This window comes from Humulus lupulus, chromosome 3 (genome assembly GCF_963169125.1).
Source record: "Humulus lupulus chromosome 3, drHumLupu1.1, whole genome shotgun sequence".
Lineage (NCBI taxonomy): Eukaryota > Viridiplantae > Streptophyta > Magnoliopsida > Rosales > Cannabaceae > Humulus > Humulus lupulus.
In genome coordinates this window covers 5034006-5060977 of record NC_084795.1, presented here as the reverse complement: position 1 = coordinate 5060977, position 26972 = coordinate 5034006, and the positions used below count along the sequence as shown (strand labels likewise).

General features: G+C 31.2%; 1 protein-coding gene and 1 pseudogene across 1 annotated transcript; one reads left to right on the top strand and one right to left on the bottom strand.

Moving 5' to 3' along the window:
- Window positions 1-96: 96 nt before the first annotated feature.
- LOC133821740 (pleiotropic drug resistance protein 1-like) lies at window positions 97-5262 on the top strand (annotated as a pseudogene).
- Window positions 5263-15289: 10027 nt separating this feature from the next.
- On the bottom strand, window positions 15290-18176 carry LOC133821875 (protein PAL OF QUIRKY). Its single transcript, XM_062254039.1, has 2 exons — window positions 16838-18176; window positions 15290-16673 (listed from the first exon to the last, which is right to left on the bottom strand). The coding sequence occupies exons 1-2, from the start codon at window positions 18061-18063 to the stop codon at window positions 15620-15622; spliced, it is 2280 nt and encodes a 759-aa protein (XP_062110023.1). The 5' UTR covers window positions 18064-18176; the 3' UTR covers window positions 15290-15619.
- Window positions 18177-26972: the final 8796 nt, after the last annotated feature.

The window sequence follows — 26972 nt, the reverse complement described above, 5'->3', positions numbered from 1 at the left end:
CAAATGTCATTGAGGTAAATAAAAAAAAATTGTACTTAAATCATACATTTGTATTAATTTTATATAATTATTTTGTTCTTTTATTTTATTTTTAGGGGTTCTTGAATTATCTACATATAATTCCGAGCAAGAAGAAGAGAATTACTATACTAGATGACCTTAGTGGAATTATAAAGCCATGCAGGTGAAGGACTTAGTATCTTTTTAGTTCTATTTGTGAAAGAATAATGAACAAACAAATCAACAAAGAAGCTTATTACTTTTCAGAATGACATTGCTATTGGGTCCTCCAAGTTCTGGAAAGACTACTCTTTTACTAGCTTTAGCTGGACAGCTTGACCCACGATTGAAAGTGAGAAATTTCAATTTCAATTTTAATTTGATTTATTTCATTTTTGTCTTATTTATTTATGTTTAGATAAAATGATTTGGTGATTCAGTTTTGTGGGATGGTGACTTATAATGGGCATGGCTTGGATGAGTTTATCCCAGAGAGAACAGCAGCATATGTAAGTGAGCATGATTCCCATATTAAAGAAATGACTGTGAGGGAAACCTTGGATTTTTCTGCAAGGTGCCAAGGAGTTACACGGCGTTATGGTATGTGTGAATATCTTCTATAACATTATATTTCAAATGTTTAATAATCTCCCATAATGTTTTGAATTTGTGTGAGAAAATTAGACACTTGGAATTCATCTTCATTTGGCTATTTTTACAGAGTTGCTAGCGGAGTTGTCTAGACGAGAGAAAGAAGCCAATATCAAGCCTGATCCTGATATTGATGTCTTCATGAAGGTGATCCTTATGATAAAATTCCTTGTTTGAATTGCACAACCTGATCTAGATAAAATTTAGAAGATGCAAACAACCCTTACCCTGAAGTAGGTGCCTAAGGTGTTCTCAATGCTTGTTGCTACTGCTCTATTTTCTGTCCGATGAGTTTTCTATTCTAATCTATTCAGGCAGCAGCAATAGAAGGCCAAGAGACAAGTGTTGTGACTGATTATGTTCTGAAGGTGAGCTTCTTTGACAGGTTAATGTTGTCCAAAACATCAGTTTCTTAGTAATTAAAATTAAATGGCAATGCTTATAGATTTTAGGATTAGAAGTCTGTGCCAATACCATAATAGGAGATGACTTAATAAGGGGTATCTCTGGAGGACAAAGAAAACGAGTTACAACAGGTACACGCTTATCTACATATTTACAAGTGCAGTTTACAAAATGTAAGTATTTGGCTGTAACTTTTTTCCAGTAAAAAAATATATGTTTTTGTAACAGGTGAGATGCTTGTTGAACCAACAGGGGTGCTGAAATTTCCACTGGTTTAGACAGCTCAACAACATATCAAATTGTCAATTCGCTCAAGCAGATTGTTCACATTTTGAATGAAACTGCTGTCATCTCCTTACTCCAGCCGGCGCCAGAGACTTACAACCTTTTTGATGATATCATTCTTTTATCTGAGGGTCAGATTGTGTACCAAGGTCCCCATGAACATGTGCTTGATTTTTTTTAATCTGTAGGTTTTAAATGTCCTGAGAGGAAAGCTGCTGCTGACTTTCTGCAAGAGGTAACTGCAAATGCGATTCTTATTAAATCTTTTATTGATACTGTGATCATTTACTGAAAGTCATTTGTTAATCATAACTATAAGGTAACATCGAAAAAAGATCAGGAGCAGTTTTGGGCAAGAAGAGACGAATCTTATAGATTTATCACTGCCAATGACTTTGTCGAAGCATTCCAATCATTCCATGTGGGGCAAAGAATAAAAGATGAGCTTTCAGCTCCATTTGACAAGAGTAAGAACCATCCAGCTGATTTAGCAACTCAAAAATATGGTGTTGAAAGCAAGAAAGAGATCTTGAAAGCTGTCTTCTGCAGAGAACGGTTGCTTATGAAAAGAAACTACTTCTTTTACATTTTCAGACTCGTCAAAGTAAGTGTGCATTTTAAGTATTCACAGAGAATGGTAACTCGTGAATGTTCAATCCTATTTCTCCATAAGATTACTGTATGACCCTTTTTTTCTTCTTTATTTAAGATTTTGATTGTGGCACTGGTAGTCTCAACTGTTTTCTTGAGAACTGAAATGCATCATGACACAATAGAAGATGGAATAATCTACTCTGGTGCTCTATTCTTCATTGTGGTCATGTTTGTGTTCAATGGGATGTCAGAGATTCCTATGACAATTAACAAACTGCCAGTGTTCTACAAGCAAAGGGACCTAAATTTTTACCCTGCATGGGCTTATGCTCTTTTCACGTGGATTCTTAAGATCCCTATTGCATGTTTAGAAGTTGTGATTTGGATTGCCATTACATACTACCTAATTGGACTTGATCCTAATGTTACAAGGTAATCTAAATTAATTTGACTTATTATGAAAAATCTTATATTTGAACCTCTTAAATAGTTAAGTTCTATTTTGCAAAGTTTTGCAGCTTTTTTAAGCAAGGCCTTCTACTCATATTCGCTAACCAAATGGGCACTGCATTATTCCAAGCTATTGCAGCTACTTCTAGGAATATAATTGTAGCGGATACCTTCGGCTCATTCGTATTGCTCATGGTTTTCAGTTTGGGAGGCTTTCTATTATCAAAGAGTAAATGGACTTTCTTTCTTTCTTTCTTATATGCATATTGTTATAACACCTTATGATTCTGACTTTTCTAATGTTTGGTTACAGATGATATTAAGAAATGGTGGATTTGGGGTTATTATAGTTCGCCCCTGATGTACTATCAGAATGCAATACAGGTCAATGAGTTCCTTTCAGACCAATGGAGTCATGTAAGTGTTTGGACTCAATGGCATTTGAACTTGTGGCCTCCATATTAGTGGAGCTGTTTGATTCTTGTAATGATATGTTTGTTTATTCACTTCTAAGCTATTTTAATGTTGGATTTTTTTTTTTCCACTCAAAATTGTGATAGCCTGAACCAAACGGAACAAGACATCTAGGAATTGCAGTGTTAGAATCTCAAGGATTCTTTACAAAATCATATTGGTATTGGATTGGCTTTGGAGCAGTGGTTGGTTACACTATCATTTTCAATGTTCTTTATGCACTTGCTCTCACTTTCCTCAACCGTGAGTATTTCTACCTTGCTGTCTTTGATACGAGATGACATGATACTATTAGGAGTTTTTTTGTTGCTTGTGTTCTAATGTTGTCTGCGTCTTCATTGCAGAGTTTGGGAAATCTCATGCTATTGCTCTACTTGAAGATTCAGAGAGCAATAATCAAGACGGGAGAACAAGTGAAGCAATTTCATTGCAGCAAAGAAATAATAACTCCAGCAGCCAAAATCATATAGGTAAAAAAAGCTCATCCTTAATTCTATTGTTTATGATTTGAATACATTTTTGTTAACTTCAACCCATATGAAAATGCAGAAAGTGGTACTGAAGAGAGAAACCAGAATAGAAAAAGAGGAATGGTTCTTCCATTTGAACCACATTGGATCATTTTCAAAGATATTGTTTACTCTGTTGACATGCCACAAGTAAGTCTCAAATGAAGAATTTGAGTATATTTTCTGGCTTTTGTGGTAGATTAAGATTCCGTGCTATTTTTTTTTTTAATGAAATTATAAACTTCATTAAAAGGAATTTATCAGCCAACAGAATTGGCAACAAGTCAGAGGGGAGCAAATCCTATCTAATAATACGGTCAGGGAGATAACAAGAGGCTCTTGCAATCCAATGAGCTACCTTGTTAGCAGACCGTTTAACAAAATGCAAAGAAACATCACTTAAAGAAGATAATAAAGTTCTACAATCCTGAATAATCAAACCAAACTTAGAAAACATTGAAACAGAACTGTGAATGGCCTTTACTACCATAAGACAATCAGTTTCAACAATTGCCTTTTGCTGAGGTTTATTCTTCAACCAACTCAGAGCTTCCCTGACCCCCATGGCCTCCACTACTTCAGGCTTAGCTCTTCCTTCTGCACAGGAGACTCCAGCTTCCAACAAGCCCCCATGATGATCTCGGACAACCCATCTGAAACCAAACTTCACTTCTTTGAATTATAGCAACGTCAGTGTTGATCTTAATGTGTCAATACTTGGTTTAATCCATTGCTCACTCCCAACATCATTTGTGTGCTCCACTGATGGAGGGACTTGATTAGATTCCTGAGCAAGCTTCCATTGATCAAGAAACTTTGCTGAGTCTACTAACATCGCTGCAGAAGAGTGTTTTTGCTGCCAGACAAGTTCATTCCGCGCTTTCCAAATTTCCCAACAGATCATTCCCGCCTCTTGTACCAATTCCGCCCCTCTCCTGCTAAACACAGCCTCTAGCCAAGCTCCAAACACCTCGAAATCTCCATGGACCAAGCCCACTCGACTCTTATACCAGCATTGCTTAGTGAATGGACACTCCACTAAAATATGAAGTATCGTTTCAAAAGGATCCTGACAAACTGGACAATTAACTTCAACAGCCTCATGTTTCTGATTAAGTTGGTATTAAGTTGGACACTCCACTTTGTAATCTTTTCCTAATTCATTCCTTCAAAAGCATAGACTACTGCTTAGTTGGTCATGCTAATATGTCACAAAAGCATGTTCATTCAAAGGGAAGCAGAATAGGCTAATAGTGTCTATGCTCTCAATACTAGCAAATATATTGGGAATATCGATCAAATATATATTCTTCACCATTTTCACAATGTTCTACTTCACCTTCTATGGAATGATGGTTGTGGCTGCAACACCAGACCTTGATGTCGCTACCACTGTTTCGTCCGCCTTCTATGGACTGTGGAACCTCTTTTCTGGCTTCATCATACCATATTCTGTAGGAAGTGTCTTTAGTTCTCTTATATCATCAACTTCAATTTTCTTTTCTTTATTTGGGAAGAAAGCTAATTTTCTTGTTTGGTTTCTTGGAAAATAACAGAGAATACCAGTGTGGTGGAAATGGTACTATTGGACATGTCCTGTAGCGTGGACCATGTATGGCATGTTGGTATCACAATATGGAGATGTAACAGACAAGTTTGATGGCTCAGAGGAGACTGTCAAAGAATTTGTGGAACGATTTTTCGGATACAAACATGACTTTCTTGGAGTAGTTGCTTTTGTCAATGTTGTCTTTGCAGTGGCTTTTCCTCTCCTCTTTGCCTTGGAGATTAAGACATTTAATTTTCAAAAGAGATAGAAACTTTTTTCTTGTTTGTTGCTTTGTATATTGGAAAACAGTTAGCTATATAAAATTATGAATGCTTTCATTTAATCATTGAAATATATTAATATATTTTAGATATGCTAAGAGAGAATTATTGTGTCCTCATACCATTTTAAGGTATGATGGAAAATGAATAAGGTGGTAATGGCATAATGTAGAGGTATTAATTGTAGTGGACAAAATCAGTCTTCTTGATAAAAAAGAATCCAACAAGCAATCACTCAGCCCAATAAGCTAGCCTAATTAGCCAATAAGGCCCAAACCCATGTAAATGGGCTCGCATATGCAATGTACCATCCAAACGCCCAAAACCATACCCGAACATGAACCCGGATACGCTCAGTCAGCCAAGGACCTTGAAACAGTCAAGGCTCCCACCACATTCGCCGAGAATATTTCGGAAAGAAATCACTTGGAGCGAGTCAAACGAATCAGAAAGACGGAGGAGAACGGAACGAAAAGAAGGTCAATAAATAAGACCATCAGGGGCTGAAAAAAAGGAGAATCAGATAATCACTGGACTTTCTTTACTCTCTAATTGAAAAAAGGCTACTCTATTTCTGAGCGATCCAGTCAAGCAAGACTAGTGAGTCAGTCTAATTGGACCTGACCTAGTCGCTCGGCCCCTTCGTCATCGCCACCGTCACTCTGACCATTTTACGACTCTTCCATCCATCATTATTTCGATTATTTATATCGTAATTTTATTACTTTCTATTAGCTCTCATTACAACCCGACTGACTTGAGCATCGGAGTCCCTTTGGCTGACACAACACCGATGCTCCCAATTGAACTCTCGTCTCTCTCTTTGTTCTTGACAGGTTGCTGGTACCCATCTAATCAATTGTAGGAAATCACCTCTACATTAATAAGGTGCAGAGTGATTCAAGTTAAAAAATTGTGACTAATGCCAATAATTTCAAAGATTTATTACTAAGCTTATATTTCTCCAAAAGATAGCTAACTTTTTGTGAGCACTTGTATAGGGAAAATAAACGCATGTATGAATATCTCTGACATTTTTTAATTCTATTTTTAGAGTAACATTTTTAAGAGAAGGGAGACAACTATTTTGGGTTTGTCTGGGCAATAAGAGAGATAGTGGAATGGATGGTAGGAGTTATAATGGAAAATGGAGTCATCAAACTATGGATAATTCTATCCATAAAATCACCTAGAAGCACTGCACTACTTTTCCAATATATGAAGAACACTAGGGTGTTTGATTTCATATAATGGAGACTACAGAGACTATAGATTTGAAATGTTCTATAAATAGTGTGTGCAGTTAATTAATTTGTTTTTATAGTTCTTAAACTACTCATAGACAGAACTAAGTATAACCAAATGTGGACTGCCTCTCTACTTGAAAAAATAATTTATATCATTAAATATAAAAAAATATACATTTTATATTTGTACATTTAGTGTTATATATAATTCTTCTTTATAAATATATTTATATATATATATATAAATATATCCCACCAGTTGTCTTGTGTAGCAAACCCCTTGGAGTGACTCACTAAAATGCAGTTTTGGACCTTGCCTTGTTATGTCAAAGTATAAATTAAGCAAACTCAATTTAGTCTTACCCTTTATCATAAGCAATGTGAGAACACACTCTCAATATATATATATATATATATATATATATATTAGTAATCGGTGAAAATGAGCTATTTTTTGGAGTCATTTATACTTTGATCTAGTCTTGATATTTTTTTTTTTGCAAAATAGGCTCCGTCTAAAATTTCGACTAGCTATCTAAAAATTTCGATTAACTGTCTGAAAAATTTCGATCACCTGTCTCAAATGTCGGAGATCATTTTGCAAAAAATTATCAAAACTAAATCAAAATGCAAAATGACTTCAAAAAATAGACTTTTTACAATGAGACATATATATAGGGGAATTCTCTTATAGGGGTTTCACTTTAAGTCTTACCGGTAGGGTTCTCAGTGTTTACAACCCGTGACAGTTTTTGGTGCAATTTTTTTTATGACCGTGTATATTGTAGCTATTTAGAGCATCCTGCAAATTTTCAGAAAATTCTGAATAGTTTACAGTACCGAAAACTAGGTTAAAACATGTTGTTGCACGAGTGATTAATTTTTTTTATGCGCGTGAAAAACAACATGTTTGAACCTAGTTTTCGGTACTGTAAACTATTCAAAATTTTCTAAAAATTTGCAGGATGCTCTAAATAGCTACAATATCTACGGTCATAAAAAAAGTCGCGCCGAAAACTCTCCATGGGTAGAGAAACATTGAGAGCCCTACCAGTAGGGCTTAAAGTGAAGTATCTGAAGAAAAATTGTCATTTATATATATTGATAGTTTCTTGAATACAAAGAGTTCTTATCAAAACATTACTCTTGCCTTGTCTTGCCTTGAGATAGACATATTCTCCTATAATTTTAAAAGGAAAAAACCCATTTGTGCTTGACTGCTTGCTTTCAATCTTCTCCTTCATGGACCCCATTAAGCTTGATTAAAGCATCATATTCATACATATTGACTCTAGGACACCAATTGCTAAACCAAATTAAATAAAATAATAAGAAGAAAAATGTGAAATAGTAAGTAATATTGTAGTAGAGTGGACCTTTTAAGGAGGTGTGGGTGGGGCCACAAGCTTGATCAGATGCCATTGCCATGTGAGGTTGACAATGACAGCTCTTGTTTCATAGAAGAAGAAGAAGAAAAAAGGGATATTATGAACAAGTTGAGCTGAGCTGAGTTGAGTTGAGGTGGTGATGTTGCAAACCACGTCGATTCTATCTCATTATTACATCTTTGAATGAAAAGAGGGTCATCATCAGATCATGATGCTTCTTTGTTTTGGTAGAGATTTTATGTATTATTGTTATCATTATTATTGGATTTTATTACTAACGACTAACGGTTTAGTTTGTGCAATTTAGGTCCATGGTTATTTGTTTAGGCTTTCTCATAACAATATAGAAGTGTTTAGTACGGGGGATTTGATTTAGTGGGAATAAGAATGTCAAATCTAACTCATGTTTGGTAACTTTGAGGGTGTTTGGCACCTTAACTAAAAAACTGTTTTTTGTTTTTCAAAGCCAAAAATTGTTTTTTGAAAACAAGTTAGGGTGTTTGGTATTGTTTTCATAAAACAATTTTTAAAAACAAAGCTACAAAAAACAGAAAATTTTGAGAACAATCAAAAAGTTGTTTTCTGTTGTTCTCAAATTTTATTTCCTAACTTTCTCACTTCTTATTTTTCATTATTTTTTCTTTCAAATTATTTTATCTCATTATTTATTACAAACTTTTAAAATATTTTTCTCTTTGTAAATATATTTGTTAATTTTTTTATTTAAGATTTAAAAAAAATAAAACTAAAAAAATTATTTTTAGAAAACATTAACCAAACACCTCTTGTTTTATGAAAACTACAAAAACAGTTTTCTGTTCTCATTTCTGAGAACAAAATTTTGAAAACAAAAAACAGAAAACAATGCCAAACAAGCTCTTTATTTTTTATGGTTTTGGGGTTTGTGTTTCCAAGTGGGTCTCGTTTTTTAGCTTAATTTGAGAGTAATCTTAATCATTTTAAACACTTGAGTTTCATATTCCCTTAATCTAAATTTTCTCTAACTCTACTCCCACAAACTCAAACCTCATACCAGTACCAAAATTAAGGATTCTTATCACTATATATTTTTTCCATTCCAACCACAACACAAAAAAGTATATTCTTTATTATTTTATCTTATATAAAAAATAATATTCATATATATTTATTATTAAATACAAATATAAAAAGCAAAATAGTACTGCATTTTTTTTGCCGTTGCTACAGTACTCCACTTTATTTGGTGGAGTAGTGTAGCTTGACAACATAATGGTGAGATAAATAAAGTTAGGTTTGATTCGATTTTGTGCATTTTCAGTACTATATTTGTTGTTTTACAGTTCGGTTGGAGCTGCTCTTAGTAGCCTTGGCCCTCTTATATCATCTTCTTTCATTATAATTAGGGTTTTTTTTCCAAAAAATAAAATAAAAAACTTAATTACTTTTATATTTTCATGTATATATGAAAGGAACACATTTGTATTATTATTTTTATGGATTATTTGCCAAAATAATATTCATTTTATGATCACTTCACATAATAGTTTAGTTTTGTGTGGAAGACTATTTTACAAAAAAAAATTATCTTACAAAGTGACATTATACAAAAGTCAATTTTTACCAATTATTCTTTTTAAATGAATTTTACAAAATAATACTAAGCCAATCTCCAATTCAAAACATTAAAATGGTTTAATTTTAACCTTACAGTAGTGCAATAATTTGGATATTTTTTTATTTAATACACCATATAATTTTTTAAAAAAATATTTAATTATTTTCCATTAAACAAAATCATTAAATAATAAAAAATATATATTGGGTGGGTACTAGTTCTATTCATTTCATTCTAATAAAAAAAATATTTGAATGCTTGAATGGGGGGCCTAAGCATAAGTTATCATTTTTGCCCAAAAAGTTGCCTAACAAAATTAGAGTTGATTAAGCGGTGGCTTTAAGATTTTGTTGAAATTTCTTTTTTCACAATATTATTATGACAAATTGCTCTTTTTTTGGTCTTGGTAATGGTGGGTCTCATTAATGTGTGTTGAGTTATCAAAAGATCAAACCACATTTAAGGTGTTTTTCTCACTTTGACAATGTGAATACAAACCAAAAATATTTTTCCTCAAGCAAAAATAATAAAAAAAACCATTATTTAAAGAGTCTCTCGGTAAAATGACATATTTTTTAAAGTCAATTTGTATTCTAGCCTAGTTTTAATTATTATTTGCAAAATGATCTCTCAAATTTAGATAGCTAGTCAAAAATTTAGACCGATGGTTGAAAAATTCAAACAGCCGGTCACAAATTTTAGACAGCTGATCGAAAAATTTAGACAACTGATCGAATTTTATACATAGGTCATTTTGCAAAAAATGATCAAAAGTAGGCTAGAGTGCAAAATTACTTAAAAAAAAAGATGTCATTTTCACCAATTTCTATTATTTTAAATAAAGAAATAAATAGATTAAAAAAATAGTTTATACTTTTTTGGACCTTATGTTTTGTAAAATAATTAAAATAGAACCCTAAACTCAATTTTAATGAAGAAAAAATTCAATATAACAACACAGTTTTTAAGTAGAATGATTTTATTTTTGTTCTGAATTGTTAGTTTGATAAATTATTTGTGATTTTAGTTGAGAAAAAAACATTAACCAAAATCGGGTTTAGGGTTCTATTTTAACTATTTTACAAAATATAGGGTCCAAAAAATAATTTGTCAAAACACAAAATCCAAACAGATAATAAGACAAAACACAAGATCCAAAAATATATAACCCCTTAAAAAAAAAAAAAAAAAAAAACCCATCAATCTTGATAGTATTAATAAGTAAAGTAATATGAGTATGAGGATTGAGACCAAGACATGGATTGTGCCCATTCATGTGTGACATGGGGCAATTGTGGGCGCAGACATATACTATCTAGTGGCCATACAAAGCTCCAACTTTAACCATTTCATTTGGCTATTTAAACAATGAAACTGGTCACTCTATTCATTATATAACATTGAAACTGATATTCGATATATATATATATATATGTATATATAACATTGAACATGGAACCCTCTAAAATTGGGTCATATTATAACATTATATTGATATAAATATATCTTTCTCAATGGGAACAGAATATGAGAAAATGAAAAGGAGAAGACGTATAAGAACTAATGAGTGAGTGCATATCACCTATATATATATATAAATAATGGTATAATAATGGATTAAATTCAAGAGGATAATGACCCATGTTGGGGTCCACACATAACCTCATTAAGAAAATATTTAAGCTTATATAGTAGAGAAAACTAACTTAAGACTTGTAAACTAATTCAAAATCATTAACTCAACTAGCTCAAGTTTAATGGGATGTTGAGCATTGATCATGATTTCTTCTTTTTAATTTATTTTTATTTATATAATAAAGATATTGAATTGTGTTATAATTCGGTGGATATTTACGGCAAAAACTCCTTTTTTTTTTATATAACAAAAATTGCGATAAAATCCTCCAATAAAAAATTTTGGTGGCAAAAGCTTTTATACTAATGATTTGTTGCAAGTTACTCATAAATGTCATGTAAGTAAGTTAAATGTCAAATAAGATACACGTGGCAACACTTTGTAGGACCACATATAAAAAAATAATATTATTTTTTAATAAAAAATAGAAAAAATAAATTTTAATTTTTGTTTAATTTTAACTATGTATTATTATTTTAAAACATTAAAATATTAGAAAAAATAATTAAAACACTAAAACTACTTAAAATTAAAAAAAAATAAGAACTTTTTTCAAATAAATTTAAATTTTGAAGGGAATAAATTTAAAAACTTTTTTTAAAACTTAAATTTATTTGAAAAAGGTTTTTAAATTTATTGTTTTTATTTTAAGTTTTGTTTTAGTGTTTATATATTATTTTCTATTATTTTAATATTTTAAAATAATAATAATAGTACATAATTAAAATTTTAAAAAAAATATTTTCTATTTTTTATTATTTAAAAAATATAATAATTAATTTTTTTTTGACATATGGCTCTATAAAGTGTTGTCATGTGTATCTTAGTTGACACTTAAATTGCTTATATGACATTTAACACCTAAAATAGGTAATTTGCAACAAACCATTAACGAAATGGGGATTTGCCACCAAAATTTTTAATTTGGGGTTTCTCGTAACTTTTGTAAAAAAAATAAAAGGGTTTTGCCACAAATAACCCTAATTTAGTGGACGAAATGTACTATAATGCTAAGAGATCACTTATAATAATATCATCTATCTATAGCTATCTTCTTTAAGTTTCCTTTTTCAAATGTGGTATTCCTCACTTTGATTTTCTCAATTCTCCTTCTTGTTTAAATAAATGGCTCATTTTCATTTTTTTTTTTTTTTGCTAAAAATGCAATTCAACTTCTGATAATCGAAAAACGTACGTGGGATATTTTATGCAAGATTCTATGTAGCCCACAGAGACTGAAAAAACAAGCAGTATTCAAACACTTAGTTCCAAGACTAGGCCATCCATAGTATATTAAACAACTTTATTCACTCCAAAAAAAATGGTGAAAATTGTTTTTTTTTTTAAGTAATTTTGCATTTTCGTCTATTTTACACTCTCGTCTATTTTTTATAATTTTACACTCTTTGTCTAAAATTCGACCAGTTGTCTAAATTTTTCGACTAACTATCTAAAATTTTCGACCGACTTTTTGAATTTTTCGACCACCTATCTAAATTTTCAACTAGCTGTCTAAATTATGAGAGATTATTTTGCAAAAAATTATTAAAACTAAGTTAGAGTGCAAAATAACTTTAAAAAATAAGTCATTTTGCCGATAGACACCAAAAAAAAACCTTAATTAATAACTGAGCTTGATTGCTTAACTTATATACCAAATAACAACAAAAGTGGGTTAAAGACATTTTAGTGAGTAAAGGACAACAAAAAATGACCTTATTACACGTACTTTTATTTAGATTTTTCGTTTAAAACACAAACAAAAGCAAAGCAATCTCTGATCTCTCTCCCATCCCAAAAAACTTAAAATACAAACCTAATACATAAACCTCGTACGTTTTATACTTGATTTAAGTACTAATTACTCGACCAAATATATTAACTAAATGGGCAATAAGAACAAAGACATTTAGTCATTTTCACAGTCACATGAGAATCAAAGAGTTAAAACTTCGATGTAGTTTTTCATGCATGGTTTTTGGACATATATAAAAAAGTGTGACTGTGCCAACTTATGTGTCAATATTTGATTTGTTCTATTCAGAATATGAGTCTTTTATTTGTGTTTTTTTTCCCTTTCATTGGGTCTTCAACCAAAATCTTATGTCTTTTTCTTCAAAGATTCCATGAGTGCATTATTTAAGTGATAGTAACCTTTGTTCTCAAATAAAGCGTTTTTTTTTTCATAGTAATTTTTAGACTAAGAAGTTTTTTTTACTGTGTGAAAGTTCTGTAAAAGGGTAAAAGAAAAAAAAGACAACTAAATAATTATTGTTGGTGGTCAAAATTTTCAAACCTTGATGATCATAAAAATTCTTAGCTACCCTCTAACTAAAACACGTCAGCATAGCCTCCAACTACTTCTTTTTTTGTTTTGTTAGGAATATTTAGTATTTTAGTTTAGCAAACTAGTCCCTAAGTAATAATTAAGCCTATAATCTCATTATTTATTGATAAAAAAATATTGCCCCAATTAATTGACAACCTCTCTCTCCTTTTTCTCTATATCTTTCTCTAAAAAACAAACAATGAAAAATAAAAAATGTACAAATAAAACTATAATGTCAAGAACAAAACGATGAACTTTAGATCTTTGATTTTTTGGCAAATTAATATTTTTTTAAAGTCATTTTACACTCTAACCTAATTTTAATAATTTTTGCAAAATAGTCTCTCATAATTTAAAGTGCTAGCAAAAAATTTAGATAGGTAGTAACTTATATTAATTGTTCGAATTTTAGAGAGATCATTTTGCAAAAAATTATCGAAAGTATGCCGGAGTGCAAAATCACTTAAATAATTGGTCATTTTCACCAATTTTTCTTAACAATATAGTTATGTAACGTATAATTCAAACAACACAGGTCGAAAATTTTAGATAGCTGGTCAAAAAATTTAGATAACTGATCGAATTTTAAACAAAAATTATTTTGTAAAAAATTAACAAAAATATACCAAAGTGCAAAATTACTTCAAAAAAAAATATCATTTTCTCCAATTTTTCTTAATAATATAGTTATGTAACGTATTGAGTTACATACATTAGAGTTTCAGTCAAGTTCCAACCAAACCAAACCAAACAAAATGAGGTGTTTTGTATGTAAAAGGCCAAAGCCAAGTTTGAAGTTTGAACCTATCAATAGAAAAAGATTGCGTCAAGCACAAAATAAACTTGAGCACTTTGCATAGTCTTTGTCTAGCCGATATTTGAGTACTTACTTACTACTGCCCCACTTGCTTAATAAAATAACTGCCTTATATTTTGATTCAAGTAGTCACAGTCAGGAAGAGGAAGAGGAGGATTATTATGATTCCCTACCTTAGTTTTTTTTTCCAGTGGTCCCCTTTTTCCTAACTTTTTTGACCAAAATAACAACATGGGCATTTCTCGAAACTCAAAAACTAGACTTGGAGAAGGGGTTTCTTTCTGTTACAAGAAAATCTATCTACAACATATCATATTTGACTAAATCTTTATGAGAATCTAATGGTTCATAACAATGGGAGTTTTGATCGAATTCTGTAAAAGAAATGACATTTATGAAACTTTGACTAATCTCGTCAATGCCGGAGGATACAAAACACACCTAATAACTGCATAGCTCACCAATGAAAAATGCCCGACACTGTAGAGGAAATCATATTATGACACGACTTAAAATAGCATTAATATAATAATTTAGGGATCGTCAGCAGCTATAAAAATAATATAGGTATCATTATTACACATATATTATGAAGCAATGATATCTAGGCTCCAAGTTTATCCACACAGAGTTGACATAACAAATATAAATAGTAAATAAGCCTAAGCCTGTTTCGAGTTTTGAAAGATCAAAACTTTGGAATGTATAGCCAGAAGAAACCTGTGCAAGGCAATGTTTTCCTGAAAGAAGCCATTGAAACAAAACGAATATGGGAGAGTTACACAATAGACTCAATTGGGTTTTGGAGTAACATGGCTGGTTGTTTGAAAAAGCATGAAAAAGTTGTAAGAACATGATGTGAATCCAGTAAAGGAAGCAAGAACAGCAAGTACATGCCCACCATGAATGAATGTGTGTACATAATTGAGGTTATATGATGTGCTGGTATGAGAAAGAGTGTGCTACTCTGGCAAAACAAAACCTTGAAACTATAGAATAAATATCACGTACAACACAAACAAACATGTAGGCCATGTTTCTCCAATATTGGTAGAAACCCTTGTATGGAATGAGACATTGAAATGAAAAGCTCTTTCTACTTATAGAACATTTATTCAGTAACCCATTGTATATGAACAGCACATGCGAATAAGATTGTACGTTTTTTGTTTCAGCTTTTACAAGTATAGACTCAGACCACTTTCATTTCCTATAACAATAAACAACAATATGACATACACGAAAGAGCTTTAAGACGACGACGGCCAGAGTTTCTTATTATCTATCACAAATACATATCACAATCCAGTTTTACCAGCAACAATGCAGACACTAAAACGAAAAATATAGTAAAGAAAACCAAACCCTTTTTTTCCCTTCAAAATTGTTTCTTCCTTATGTTCTGATTCATAATGGCTGTGAAGTTCTCATCTGCTGCTTCATGTTGTCAGCTGATAGCTGCCCAGAAACTTCCTGCATCACTACTGCACCAGTCCCTGTCATGGTCTGATATTGAGAAGTCATCGTGGGTTGCAGAGGCTGAGTATAGTATATCTGGGCATGAGAAGCATCTGCGTATTCATATGCATAATTTGCAGCAGCTGCGGATGTAGGAGTAACGGACTGAGATGGATGATGAACCTGGGAGTAACCAACATATTGCTGCTGATGTTGAGCAGAAGGAACTTGAACCAAAGAAGGCTGAGCAACTGTGGTTGCCGTTCTGTACATGCCCGCGGCAATTTCGGGCTTGCCCAATGGGGCATTCCTTCCAGGATTGTAAGCTGCTGCTGGTGGAGGAGCAACCATGGTGGGATTGGGATGTGTTTGGGGGTGGGAAGAAGGGATACCAGTAGAAGTTTCACTTATATTGGATTGTTGGACAGACAAGTTGTTGTAAGCTTGCGCCTGTCTTGCAGGAACATAGTAAACAGGGTACTGCTGATCAACCTGTGGATGATGATGGGGATGATGCTGCTGCTGGGAAGGATATACAGGGTAGTATGCTGAGATGGGCACAGTGCCAGAAGGATGATGCTGGTAGTAATGTCCCCCAGCTTGAACAAATTGTTGCTGCTGCTGCTGTTGTTGTTGAAGTTGCTGTTGCTGTTGAAGTTGCTGATGTTGTTGTTGCTGTTGAAGTTGCTGATGTTGTTGTTGTTGCTGTTGAAGTTGCTGATGTTGTTGTTGTTGCTGCTGCTGATGTTGTTGTTGAAGTTGCTGATGTTGTTGCTGCTGCTGAAGTTGCTGCTGCTGCTGTTGTTTCTGCTCAAATTGGGCTTGCAACACATACCCAGAATCCTGAACCTGTTGTTGTATTTGGACCCGAGTGTTTGGATCAGACATATTGACTTTAGGATCAGCAGGGTTTGCCGGAACCCTTGTGGTTCCTGGAAACTGAACTGGGTCTTGATAGATTACAGGTTTTGGGCGAGATAATGCATTTCCAATACTACTATCACTGCACAAGTCAATAAACATTCAATAAGCACAAAACCAAAATCTCATCACTACAGTTCGACAACATAAATAAGTTAAAAAGGTCTCTAAGCAAAACACATAATTGAATTGCAGAACGAAGAGCTAACTTGATCACATATCATGAAAATCAAACAAATTGAATACCTTGAAACTGAATCAGGAGAAGGCAAATCAAGAACTCCAGTCGACTTTTGTTGTTGTGATTGAGGAGGCGGAGCCTGAGATTGAGGCGGAGGTTGCTTCCGGTACCCTATAGGCACTGCGTGGTCTGATCGCTCGTCGTCGGAGATAACGCGGTTTCCGGCGGAGTAATCGACGCCGACAGCAGAGGAACTGACAGGCAATTGAATGGCTGCACCCGCAACAGTAGTGGGCATCGGCGGCGGCGGCGAAGATAGCATAACAAAGCCACTTTCTTCTTGTTTAATAGCAGCTTGGGAAATATTCATTTGAGCAAACTGCTCCTCGATCCCCGCCTTATGATCCTGAACCATCCTAACCCCACCACCACCCTCCTCCACATGCACCCGAATCGGCGGCAAATTGGCAAGCGAAGGCGACGAAGACGTGGACCCAAAAGAGGACGTCGTTTCGAGCATCGGCGAATCGGGAACGGAGTGAACATCTTGATTCCCCTGTACCTTCCCACCCTTTCCATTCCCAAATCCACCAGGCTGCGAAGCCACCTCCATCTCCCTAGAAACCGAATCGAGGTTACTACCCACACCACCGGCGATTACGTCATCGTCTAGACCCAGCAAGCAATTGACAGAGGCAGAATCCGAGAACCCCCTGTTAAGCAATCCCCCGGCGGCACCATTAAGCGCGTTGAGGAACCAGTCCTCGGACTTCGCCGGGTTATCGAGAATCGGACCGATCGACTGCGACGATTCAGGCTTGGACGCGAAGAGAAATAGCCGAAGCCTCGAGGGTTTCGCAGAGGCAGACGCCGTCCGATCATACTCATCGATCATATTATCAAGGTCCTCATCCGTAGTAACTGATATGAGCGAGTCAAGGTCCTCGCTCGGAAGCTGGTACTTGAGAGTAAAAGACCGACCGTTGAGGAGCGTCTTCGATAGCCGGTTAGAGAGGTCAACAAGAGTAGTATTCCGGTCGACGACAACGATTCTGGTCTCACCGCCGACATAGCAGAGCGACTTATCATGTGGTCTGGGGACGATGTGTCCACCATAGCTGCACATCAAGCGAAGTCGGCTAGCGGTTGGAGGCATCTGCTCGTCCCACGAATCAGTGTTTCTGGACCTCGGCGACGAGTCCAGCGAGTCTGCGTAGCTGAGGTGGTGAGAAGAAGGCGGAGGCGGTGGTGCCGACGCCGGAGCTGCCTGAGGGGGCGGCGGCGGGTCCATGGTGGCAGTGGTGGGGTTAGTTGGGGGAGCCAGTAGGAAGAGGGTTTTGGCTCCTTTTAGGAGAGAAGAGAGAGAAAGTAAAAACGAAAGATCTTAGAGAGAGAAAGAGGGAGTTATGCAGTGGGTGCGGATTCTCTTATAGTTACTCCACACCTGGACTCTCGCTTCCAGCTGTTTAATTAATTAATATTATCATTTTTTTAATTTTTATTTTGTACTAGATAATTAAATTTTTTATATTAGTATATATAGGCACAACTTAAAAAAAAATTATATAGGTAAAACTTCTTCTAATTAGTTGTTTGTATTCACTGTTTTAAAAAATTTATTTTTGAATTCTATATAATATAAAATAATTTAAATAGACTCTTAAATTCAATTTCGATAAAGAAAAAAGTGAATATACTAACACAGTTTTTAAGCAGAATGATTTTATTTTTGTCCTGAATTGGTAGTTTAGTGGATTATTTGTGATTTGAGTTGAGAAAATTTTAACCAAAATCGGGTTTAGGGTTTATTTGAACCATTTTATGAAACGTAGGGTCCAAAAAATAATTTATTAAAACACAGATCTAAACAAGTAATGAGACAAAACACAGGTCTAAAAAAGTATAAGCCATTTTAAAAATTATCACTTATGTCCTGATTTTTATTTTATATCATTTAGGGTTCATTTGGTGCTCATTATTAAGTTGTATTGTATTGTATTATATTATATTATATTAAATTGTGTTTATAACATATTTTTATCTAACAATACTTTTAGTTAAATATTATATATTTATATGTTACAAGTTAATATCAAACACAGTATTATATAAAAATATGTTATAAAACACAATTCATTATAATACAATACGCAATAATATGACGCATCATACACGTCCTTAGTCTCTAAACTTACTGGTTATGTATCATATATATCTTTTCAGTTAGAAAATAGTATAGAATGCGCAACAAAAAAATGATTTATAATTCAGTTAACTATAAATCATTTTCTACTACTCATTTATTAAACTATTTTCTAACTGAAATAACTCATATGATACACATTTAGTTAGTTTGGAGACTTAAGTGATACAAAATAAAATTTGAGGACCTAAGTCATAATTTTTAGAAAAATCAAGGACGTTTAATGATATAAAGCCATAACTAAAATTTGTTTATTGAAATCAAAAAGTAATTTTATTTTATTTTGAAAGAAAAACTAATTTAAAACTGTTCATTTTGTAAATTATTTTCTAAATGGAAGTATTTATGTGATAAAAATTTAGTAAGTATGGAGACCTAATTGATACTAAACAAAATTTGAGCACCCAAGTGATATTTTTTTAAAAAATTAGGGACTTCTATTGATATAAAGCCATAATTAAAATTTGTTTATAGAAATTAAAAAAAATATATTCTTTTTATTTTGTGAGAAAAACTAATTTAAAATTTGAAATGTGAGAAAAGAATGGGCACAGTTAGAGAAATGTTAAAGAGGAGAATAGAACAAAGTTGAAATAAGAAAACTGTGGACTGGTCTTTCTCTCTCTCTCTCCATATGGTTTGACAGCTAAGTTTACTCATTGGCTCCAGTTGGGACTGTTTCTTTGTGGGGTGTAATGATCTGGTACAGCGTGGATTATACTACCACATATGTACACACACATTCCTATTTCTATCTGCTTTTCTACACTTTTTCTCCCCCTATAGTACTCCTTTCATTCATTTTTTTACCATTTATAAAAAAAAAAATATTTGTACAACATAGTATATCATCATCATTCAAATCTAAATAAATATATATTTTTTTAAATCTAAATAAATCTTTAAACATCCAAATCTAAACACATATCTCAAAATTATTTACCCATCGAAGTCATTTATTTTAGGGTAGGTAATTATTTAGTATTCTGTATTTTTGTAAAGTATCATTTTGGTACTCTCTGTTTTCAATAATGCTTATATGGTACCCTGTATTTTAAAATCGTACATATTTAGTATCCTAAACTCAAATTTAATTAATAAAATTTTACCAATTTAATCAAACAGCTGTCAAGTATGTAAGTTTCAAATTTAAATTTAATTGCTTAATTACATATAACTGATGACAGTTTGATCATATTGACAAAATTTTATCTATCAAATATGAGTCTAGGGTATCAAATAAATATAATTTTAAAATACAGGGTATCATATGAGTATTATTGAAAACAGAGAGTACCAAAATAATACTTTGCAAAAACATAAGATACCAAATGAGTAAATTCTCTACATTTTAAGTTAAACACTACAATAAATAGTGCTATTTGTCTCTTCGAGTCTTCTTGAGTCGAACATCAACACGGTCGATTTGCGTTTTTTTGTTATTGTGTATTACAATTTGTACTCATTCCACATTAACAACTAGCCAGCTCAACTCGTGATTGTTTACAAATTTTTAATTATTTTTTTTATCTCTTATCTTTGCAAATTTTTTTACTTAAATCATAAACTCGACTTCGCTTTAATTATATTTGAAAATTTTAGTTTGCGAGACATATATAATAGTAGAATTGTGTTAAAACATTTCTACTAACTAAACTAAGCATTTTGTTTTCCCTAATGATTTTGTAAAATCAGTGCAATATTTTACTCATGGATTGACCCATTCATGTTTTTTATGGAGAATTTTCTTTTTTTAGTATTGATATGGTCATTTGAAGAAAATTATGTTTTTGTCAAAATATCAATATTTACTCAAGTATATTTGATGGGTATGATAAATTAATAGATCATAATATTATTAGGTACAAAAATATTGATCAATATTATGGATGAATCTGAATTGTTTTAAAATCTATATATTTGTTTTTTTTTCACTATTAAATTCACATGAATATAATTATATCATTAAAAGTCTTCTTTTTGATGATTCCTAATCCTAGATCTTGTGATGAATAGAATATTAAGTTAATATAAATCCATACTTACAAATTTAATATGATCATTAAACCTAACATGCATTTTCTTTATAAAATTATTGTCCAACCCCAAATGGGATAATCATGGAACTTTAATAATAAATCTTTTTTTTCCTTTTTTTAAACTAATTAATCATTTTATTGATATTGTTAATTATTCCAAATTTTGGATAATCTTGTAAATTACTTAATACTAAAATTAGTGATTTTCTAATTCGAATAAGATTTTCCAATTGAGATCAACAGAGAAAGTTCAAAAATTCAATATATAAAAAGAATCTTTTATAAAATGTTGAAAATTATTTGTTTTTTTATTGTTATAATTAATTATTGGTGACTAGAGTTTGAACATGGAATCTTCATTAGATTCTAGAAGACTGATATTAAAAAAAAAAAAAAAGTCACTTTATCATTAAATTGTTAAAAGACTTGTATTGACCTAACTGTACATTTTGATTTTTACTTTAGTAAACCATCTAATTTTGGATGATAGCATAATTTTAGCCCCAAAGTTAGCAAACTAATTAACCAGGCTCTTGTATTAGGATATAATATATTTTTCATTTTTTATTTTATTTTTTTTTAAAAGTAAGATAATGGATTGAAATTTCTCAGACTTTTTTGAAAGCCAAAAAATCAAATAGACTTTTTTGACCCAACAAATTTGCACACAATTTTGAAAATAATATTTATGACCTAATTGGATAATGATAAATTAATAATTAGGTTTGAACAGACAAACTATAATTTGTTATACTTAAGCATTATCTAAATTAATAGTTTATTTAAGTTTAATTTTGATTTATTCAAAAATTGATTTAGTGCCCTTTTAATAATTTTTTATAATATTCAAATAATTAAAATGATAAGGACGAATGAAATCATGACATATGCGCACGTGTGTCAGACGTTAAGTCTGGGTACCAACGGCTGCACCGATTTTTTGACAGAATATATATTGCCGCAAAAAAAAATATTTTAGTATTAAAGTGTAACTTTTGAACAAATTTGAGTATTATCGCCACTAATATCTCTTTGATTGTATATAATTATTACTGCATAGAAAAATATTTTCATAATACAAGACTTAAAAAATTATAACTAATCATATTCTAAAGATTATTCTCATTTATAATTGGCTTAAATTATGACAAAAACCTTTAAAATAAAATATAAGCTATTCTTATTCAGGTTCTACTGCATATTATGAGGTTTGAGACTTCCTTTGATGTAAAAGGATGTGATGTTAGTTTTAGAAAATAAATATTAATCTCAATTAAAAAAAAACATTTGCAGTCACTTGATATATTTTTATTAGTGAGTTGTGTCCGATTTGGGATTCATTATTATCCGGTACAAGAGTTTATTATTACATATTATGTACAATAATGTATTTAATCTGGTTCTAACATGATTTTTTTTTAAAAAGAAATAAAAAACTACACATTTATTTCTCAATGAAAATTTAAACTTATAAAACCCAAATACAAACAAAGCTAGTTCGAACTAAACTAAAGTCAACAATTAGAAGAAAAAAAAACAAATTAGATGCAATTCAACCCAACTAACCAACCAACCTCATGAGAGATTTGCATGTTTCGTGTTTTTTTTATACATTTATTGTGTTATAGATTTTGTCTCTAAAGGAGGGTCAATCGCTAAGTTAACCATTCAAATAAATAATACATAAAAGTTTATACCAAATATATTCTCAATTTTGTGATCCAACCATATCTAAATCTCAAGCCAAATGAACCAAGAATATATCATCGAATAAATAAATATACACAGTTTACAAAATTTGGGAAAGGAATAAGAATATGTTGTCTTTAAAGAGCCTAAATATGTTATTGGGTAGTGTTTATACATTTTTGACCCTGTGTTTTGTCTTATTATTTGTTTGGATACTGTATTTTGATAAATTATTTTTTTGGACTCTATGTTTTGTAAAATTGTTCGAATAGAACCCTAAATCCGATTTTGGTCAAAGTTTTCTCAACTGAAATTACAAATAATTTACCGAACTAACAATTCAAAATAAAAATAAAATCATTATACTTAAAAATTGTGTTGTTATATTCATTTTTTTCTTCATCAAAATTGAGTTTATAGAATATTTTTACAAAATATAGTCCAAAAATAAAAATTTTAAAATATAAAGTCCAAATAAGTAATAAAAAAATATATAATCTAAAAAATTATAAACAAATAAATAAAAATTTCCATCTTAAAAGAAAAGAGATAAAATTTCTTAGCAAAATAAATAACAACAAAAAGGTAAGTAAAAATAAGGTAAGCAGCTTTTGGGAAAAGAAAAAAAACGCATTATTTGAAGCATGACATAAAACAACTTTCGCTTTTCCCAAACAGGGCCTTAATAGCCACAATTCTGCCAACTCACCAACTTGCTGACGCAATCATTCTTCCCAGAAAATTAGAATTCTCCGCTTCACGCGAAGACAAAACTGCACGCGCGCAACGCCTTCAACTATTGGTTCTCCCGATCCACGAGTCTTGCACGGTGGGCGCGTGCACTTAGGGAGCGTGGGATTTTAGATCGAAGCGGTCGCCGCGACTCGCATTTGCTGTAAAGAGCCAACGGCCAAGCCATGGCAGTTTGTTTCTTTCTTTTTTATTTTTTTAAACGTATTTTTTAAGGGTTTCTTTTTAACGTTATTATAATTTAAAATTAAATTTATTGTTCTTAATTAATATTTACTTCTTTTTTTAATTTTTAGTTTAAGAAAAGAATCTGGTGCTTCCAGTCCATCTATGAGCTTCTAATTGGGTTCAAATATATCAATTTGAGAAAAAGCATATGAAAAAACTTTGATTTGAGCTTTTTCATTTTGATAAAAAAAAAACTAACTTTTCCATGTTCATATTGTTTTCTTGGATATCTTTGCTTTATGTCTTGTTTAAATTATATCATAATCAAATCAAATTTAAAAAGTATATATATAAAAAAAATAAAAAATAAAAAGCATACAAGAACTTTAAAAAATAATTAGACCCTTATCACCACTTGATATTTTCTTTTTCTTTTTTATTTATTAGTAACATAGCTATAATTAATATTTAATGAGACCAAATTGTTTTAATAAATATCATAATTATATATATACAATATATATTTTATTTTTTGCATAAATATATTGAAATTATTTTTTTAATTTTAGATTAGACCGATTAAAGTTATACATATATTTATATTAAATTTTTTTCAAAATTACATGGCAAAAAACCATAGCCATCTTTAGTCCATAAGTATTTTGAGTAATTTGAAACAAATTTTGAGTGTTCTTATTCTCAAAGTATTTGAGTATTTAAGCTTGGTATTAGTTGCCAAACCATTATAGTGTAAAATTATTGTACTATTCAATATGTCATAATTTTAGGTGAGCAACATGCCAAGAAATTTGTTGAATTTATTAAAAAGTCGCAATTATTTTTCAAATAATCTTTAAAATTAGTTTTTGTGGGGACAAATGTGCTAGAAAATTTATTTCTATCATTAAAAATTTTATCTTGAACATAATTAATATGTTCTTCTCCCATGCTATCCAAAATTAAAATTCCAACCAAGAGAATATTTATATATATATATATGAAAAAAAATCCACTTGCTTGTTTTCTAATTTAATATTAAAATTATAATGATCAATAAGGAACATTAAGAAGCTAATCACCAAATGCGTTTTGTGATTTTACTCCATTTGTAGCTCTTTTTCTATTAGAGAAGTTGTTATCACTTATTTTATTTATTTATTTTTGAGTTTATACATTTCTAGATCATGTGTTTTGACTTATTACCTGTTTAGACCCTGTATTTTGACAAATTATTTTTTGGACCATATGTTTTGTAAAATAGTTCAAATAGGCCCCTAAACTTGATTTTGATGAACAAAAAATTGAATATAACAACACATTTCTTAGGCATAATAACTGTATTTTTGTTATGAGTTGTTAATTTGATGAATTATTTGTGATTTTAGTCCAAAAAACTTTGATCAAAATCGGGTTTAGGGGTCTTTTTGAACTATTTTAGAAAACACAGGGTCCAAACAAATAATAAGCCAAAACACAGGGTCTAAAAAGGTATAAACCCTTTATTTTTTTAAGGAAAAGAAAAAAGTACGAAGAAACTTTATAATAACATAATTTAAAGGAGAAAGAGACTCATCCACCTAATTAATAAGCTTGTTATTTCACTCTCATGACAACCTAATTCAATTTTTTTATTTTTTATTAAAAAAATCTTCTTTACAACTATATGACTTTATTTGGGAAAGTTTGTACTTTTACTTAAATCTAAATGGAAAAAAAAAGTTTTGAATTATTTTTTTGTGTCGGAATAACTATAATATAAATTATTTTTAAAAAAAATAAAAAATTATTTTAAAAATATTTGTATGATCAATAAAAAAAATTAAGAGCAAATTATGAAAAGTTAGAGGACTAATTTTTTCAAAAAAAAATGTAACAAATTTAAAATAATTTTTTATCCAAACACTTGCAAGTGTTTTATTTTTAAAAGCTAAAAATTAGCTTAAAAAACATAACCAAATAAAGGTTTCCAAGCTACATAAAAGTTTTATTACAATTGGAATATATAGTGGGAAGATAACAAAGAATCACACTACTGACTAGTTTCTCAATTAATAATGAGGATAATTAATGTATGGAAAGAGAATGAAAATTACAATTATATAAGTCCAAAACATCATATCTAAAATTCCATAGGGTAAAGAATTATTCAAAAGGAAAAAAAAATGAATAAAGTTGACAAAAGGAGAAAGGGTTACATCGTGTATTGATTTTTTTTTCCCTAAACATTATTGTAAGATTAGGGTCAAGATCTAAATCATATGGTGATTTTTGTATTTATTTAGGTAAACTTCATGAGCTTCATAAATGTTGAAACTATTGAATATAGGTTCGTTTGTCCACCCTAACCCTATAATTGTAATCAAACACATCACACCATAGCTTATAGAATAGACTTTATTGTAAGTAGAATGGCCCCATGTTATGAAGGGAAATTAAAATTTAACCATATTTGGTTAATTAGCTTGTGATTAAGCTAACACGAGTATTAGATCTCGACACGTTTGGTGGTGCTTTGGGTGTTTATAGATCTGGTTGGGTATTACTCTTGTGGTGGTGTGTTTGTTGATCTCGCTAAAGGGTTATATTTAAGAACGGTTAATATGATGATCTATGTGGAGTACTCGTTAATGGTTTGGTTAATTTATATTGGGAAATTTGATTTTTAATGTATTAAGTGGTACTGTATAACAAAATGATAGCAAGCTAAAAAATCATCATATTTTTATTCTAGTATTCTTTGGATTCCCAAAAATACCCCTATCATAAATTTTCCTCTATTTTTCTCTCATTGTCTTCTCCATCTCTATCTCTCACGTTTTCCTTCTCTATCTCTCAAGCTCTCGTACAAAAAAATAAATAAGGCAGCTTAATCTATAAAATTTTTGAGCTTGGATTTCAGGGGCAAGTTGTGAATTATTTCAAGGCAAGAACTTCGTTTTGGATTTCGGATAAAAATCGTATGGGTAAGTATATATTTGTTATATGTAGTGAGGAAACTTGTTTATCAACATTGCTTTTGCTATTTCGAACAAATCTGTGTATGCCTTCATGTTTTATTGTAATTTTTCATTATCAGAATGGAATTTCGTTCCTTTCTTGGTTTTTTTTCTGGGTTTTTTGTTTGACTCGATGGTCCTCGATAAAACCCTCATATGTTTATATTATTTGTCTACCTCGATATGCCTCAATGAGACTCGATGGTCCTCGATAAAATCCTTGAACATTAGGAAAAATGGCTACCTCGATGAGACTCGATGGTCTTCGATGGACCTCGTTAAAAACCTTAGACTTTAGGAACAATGAATACCTCAATGAGACTCGATGGTCCTTGATGGACCTCAATAAAGGCAT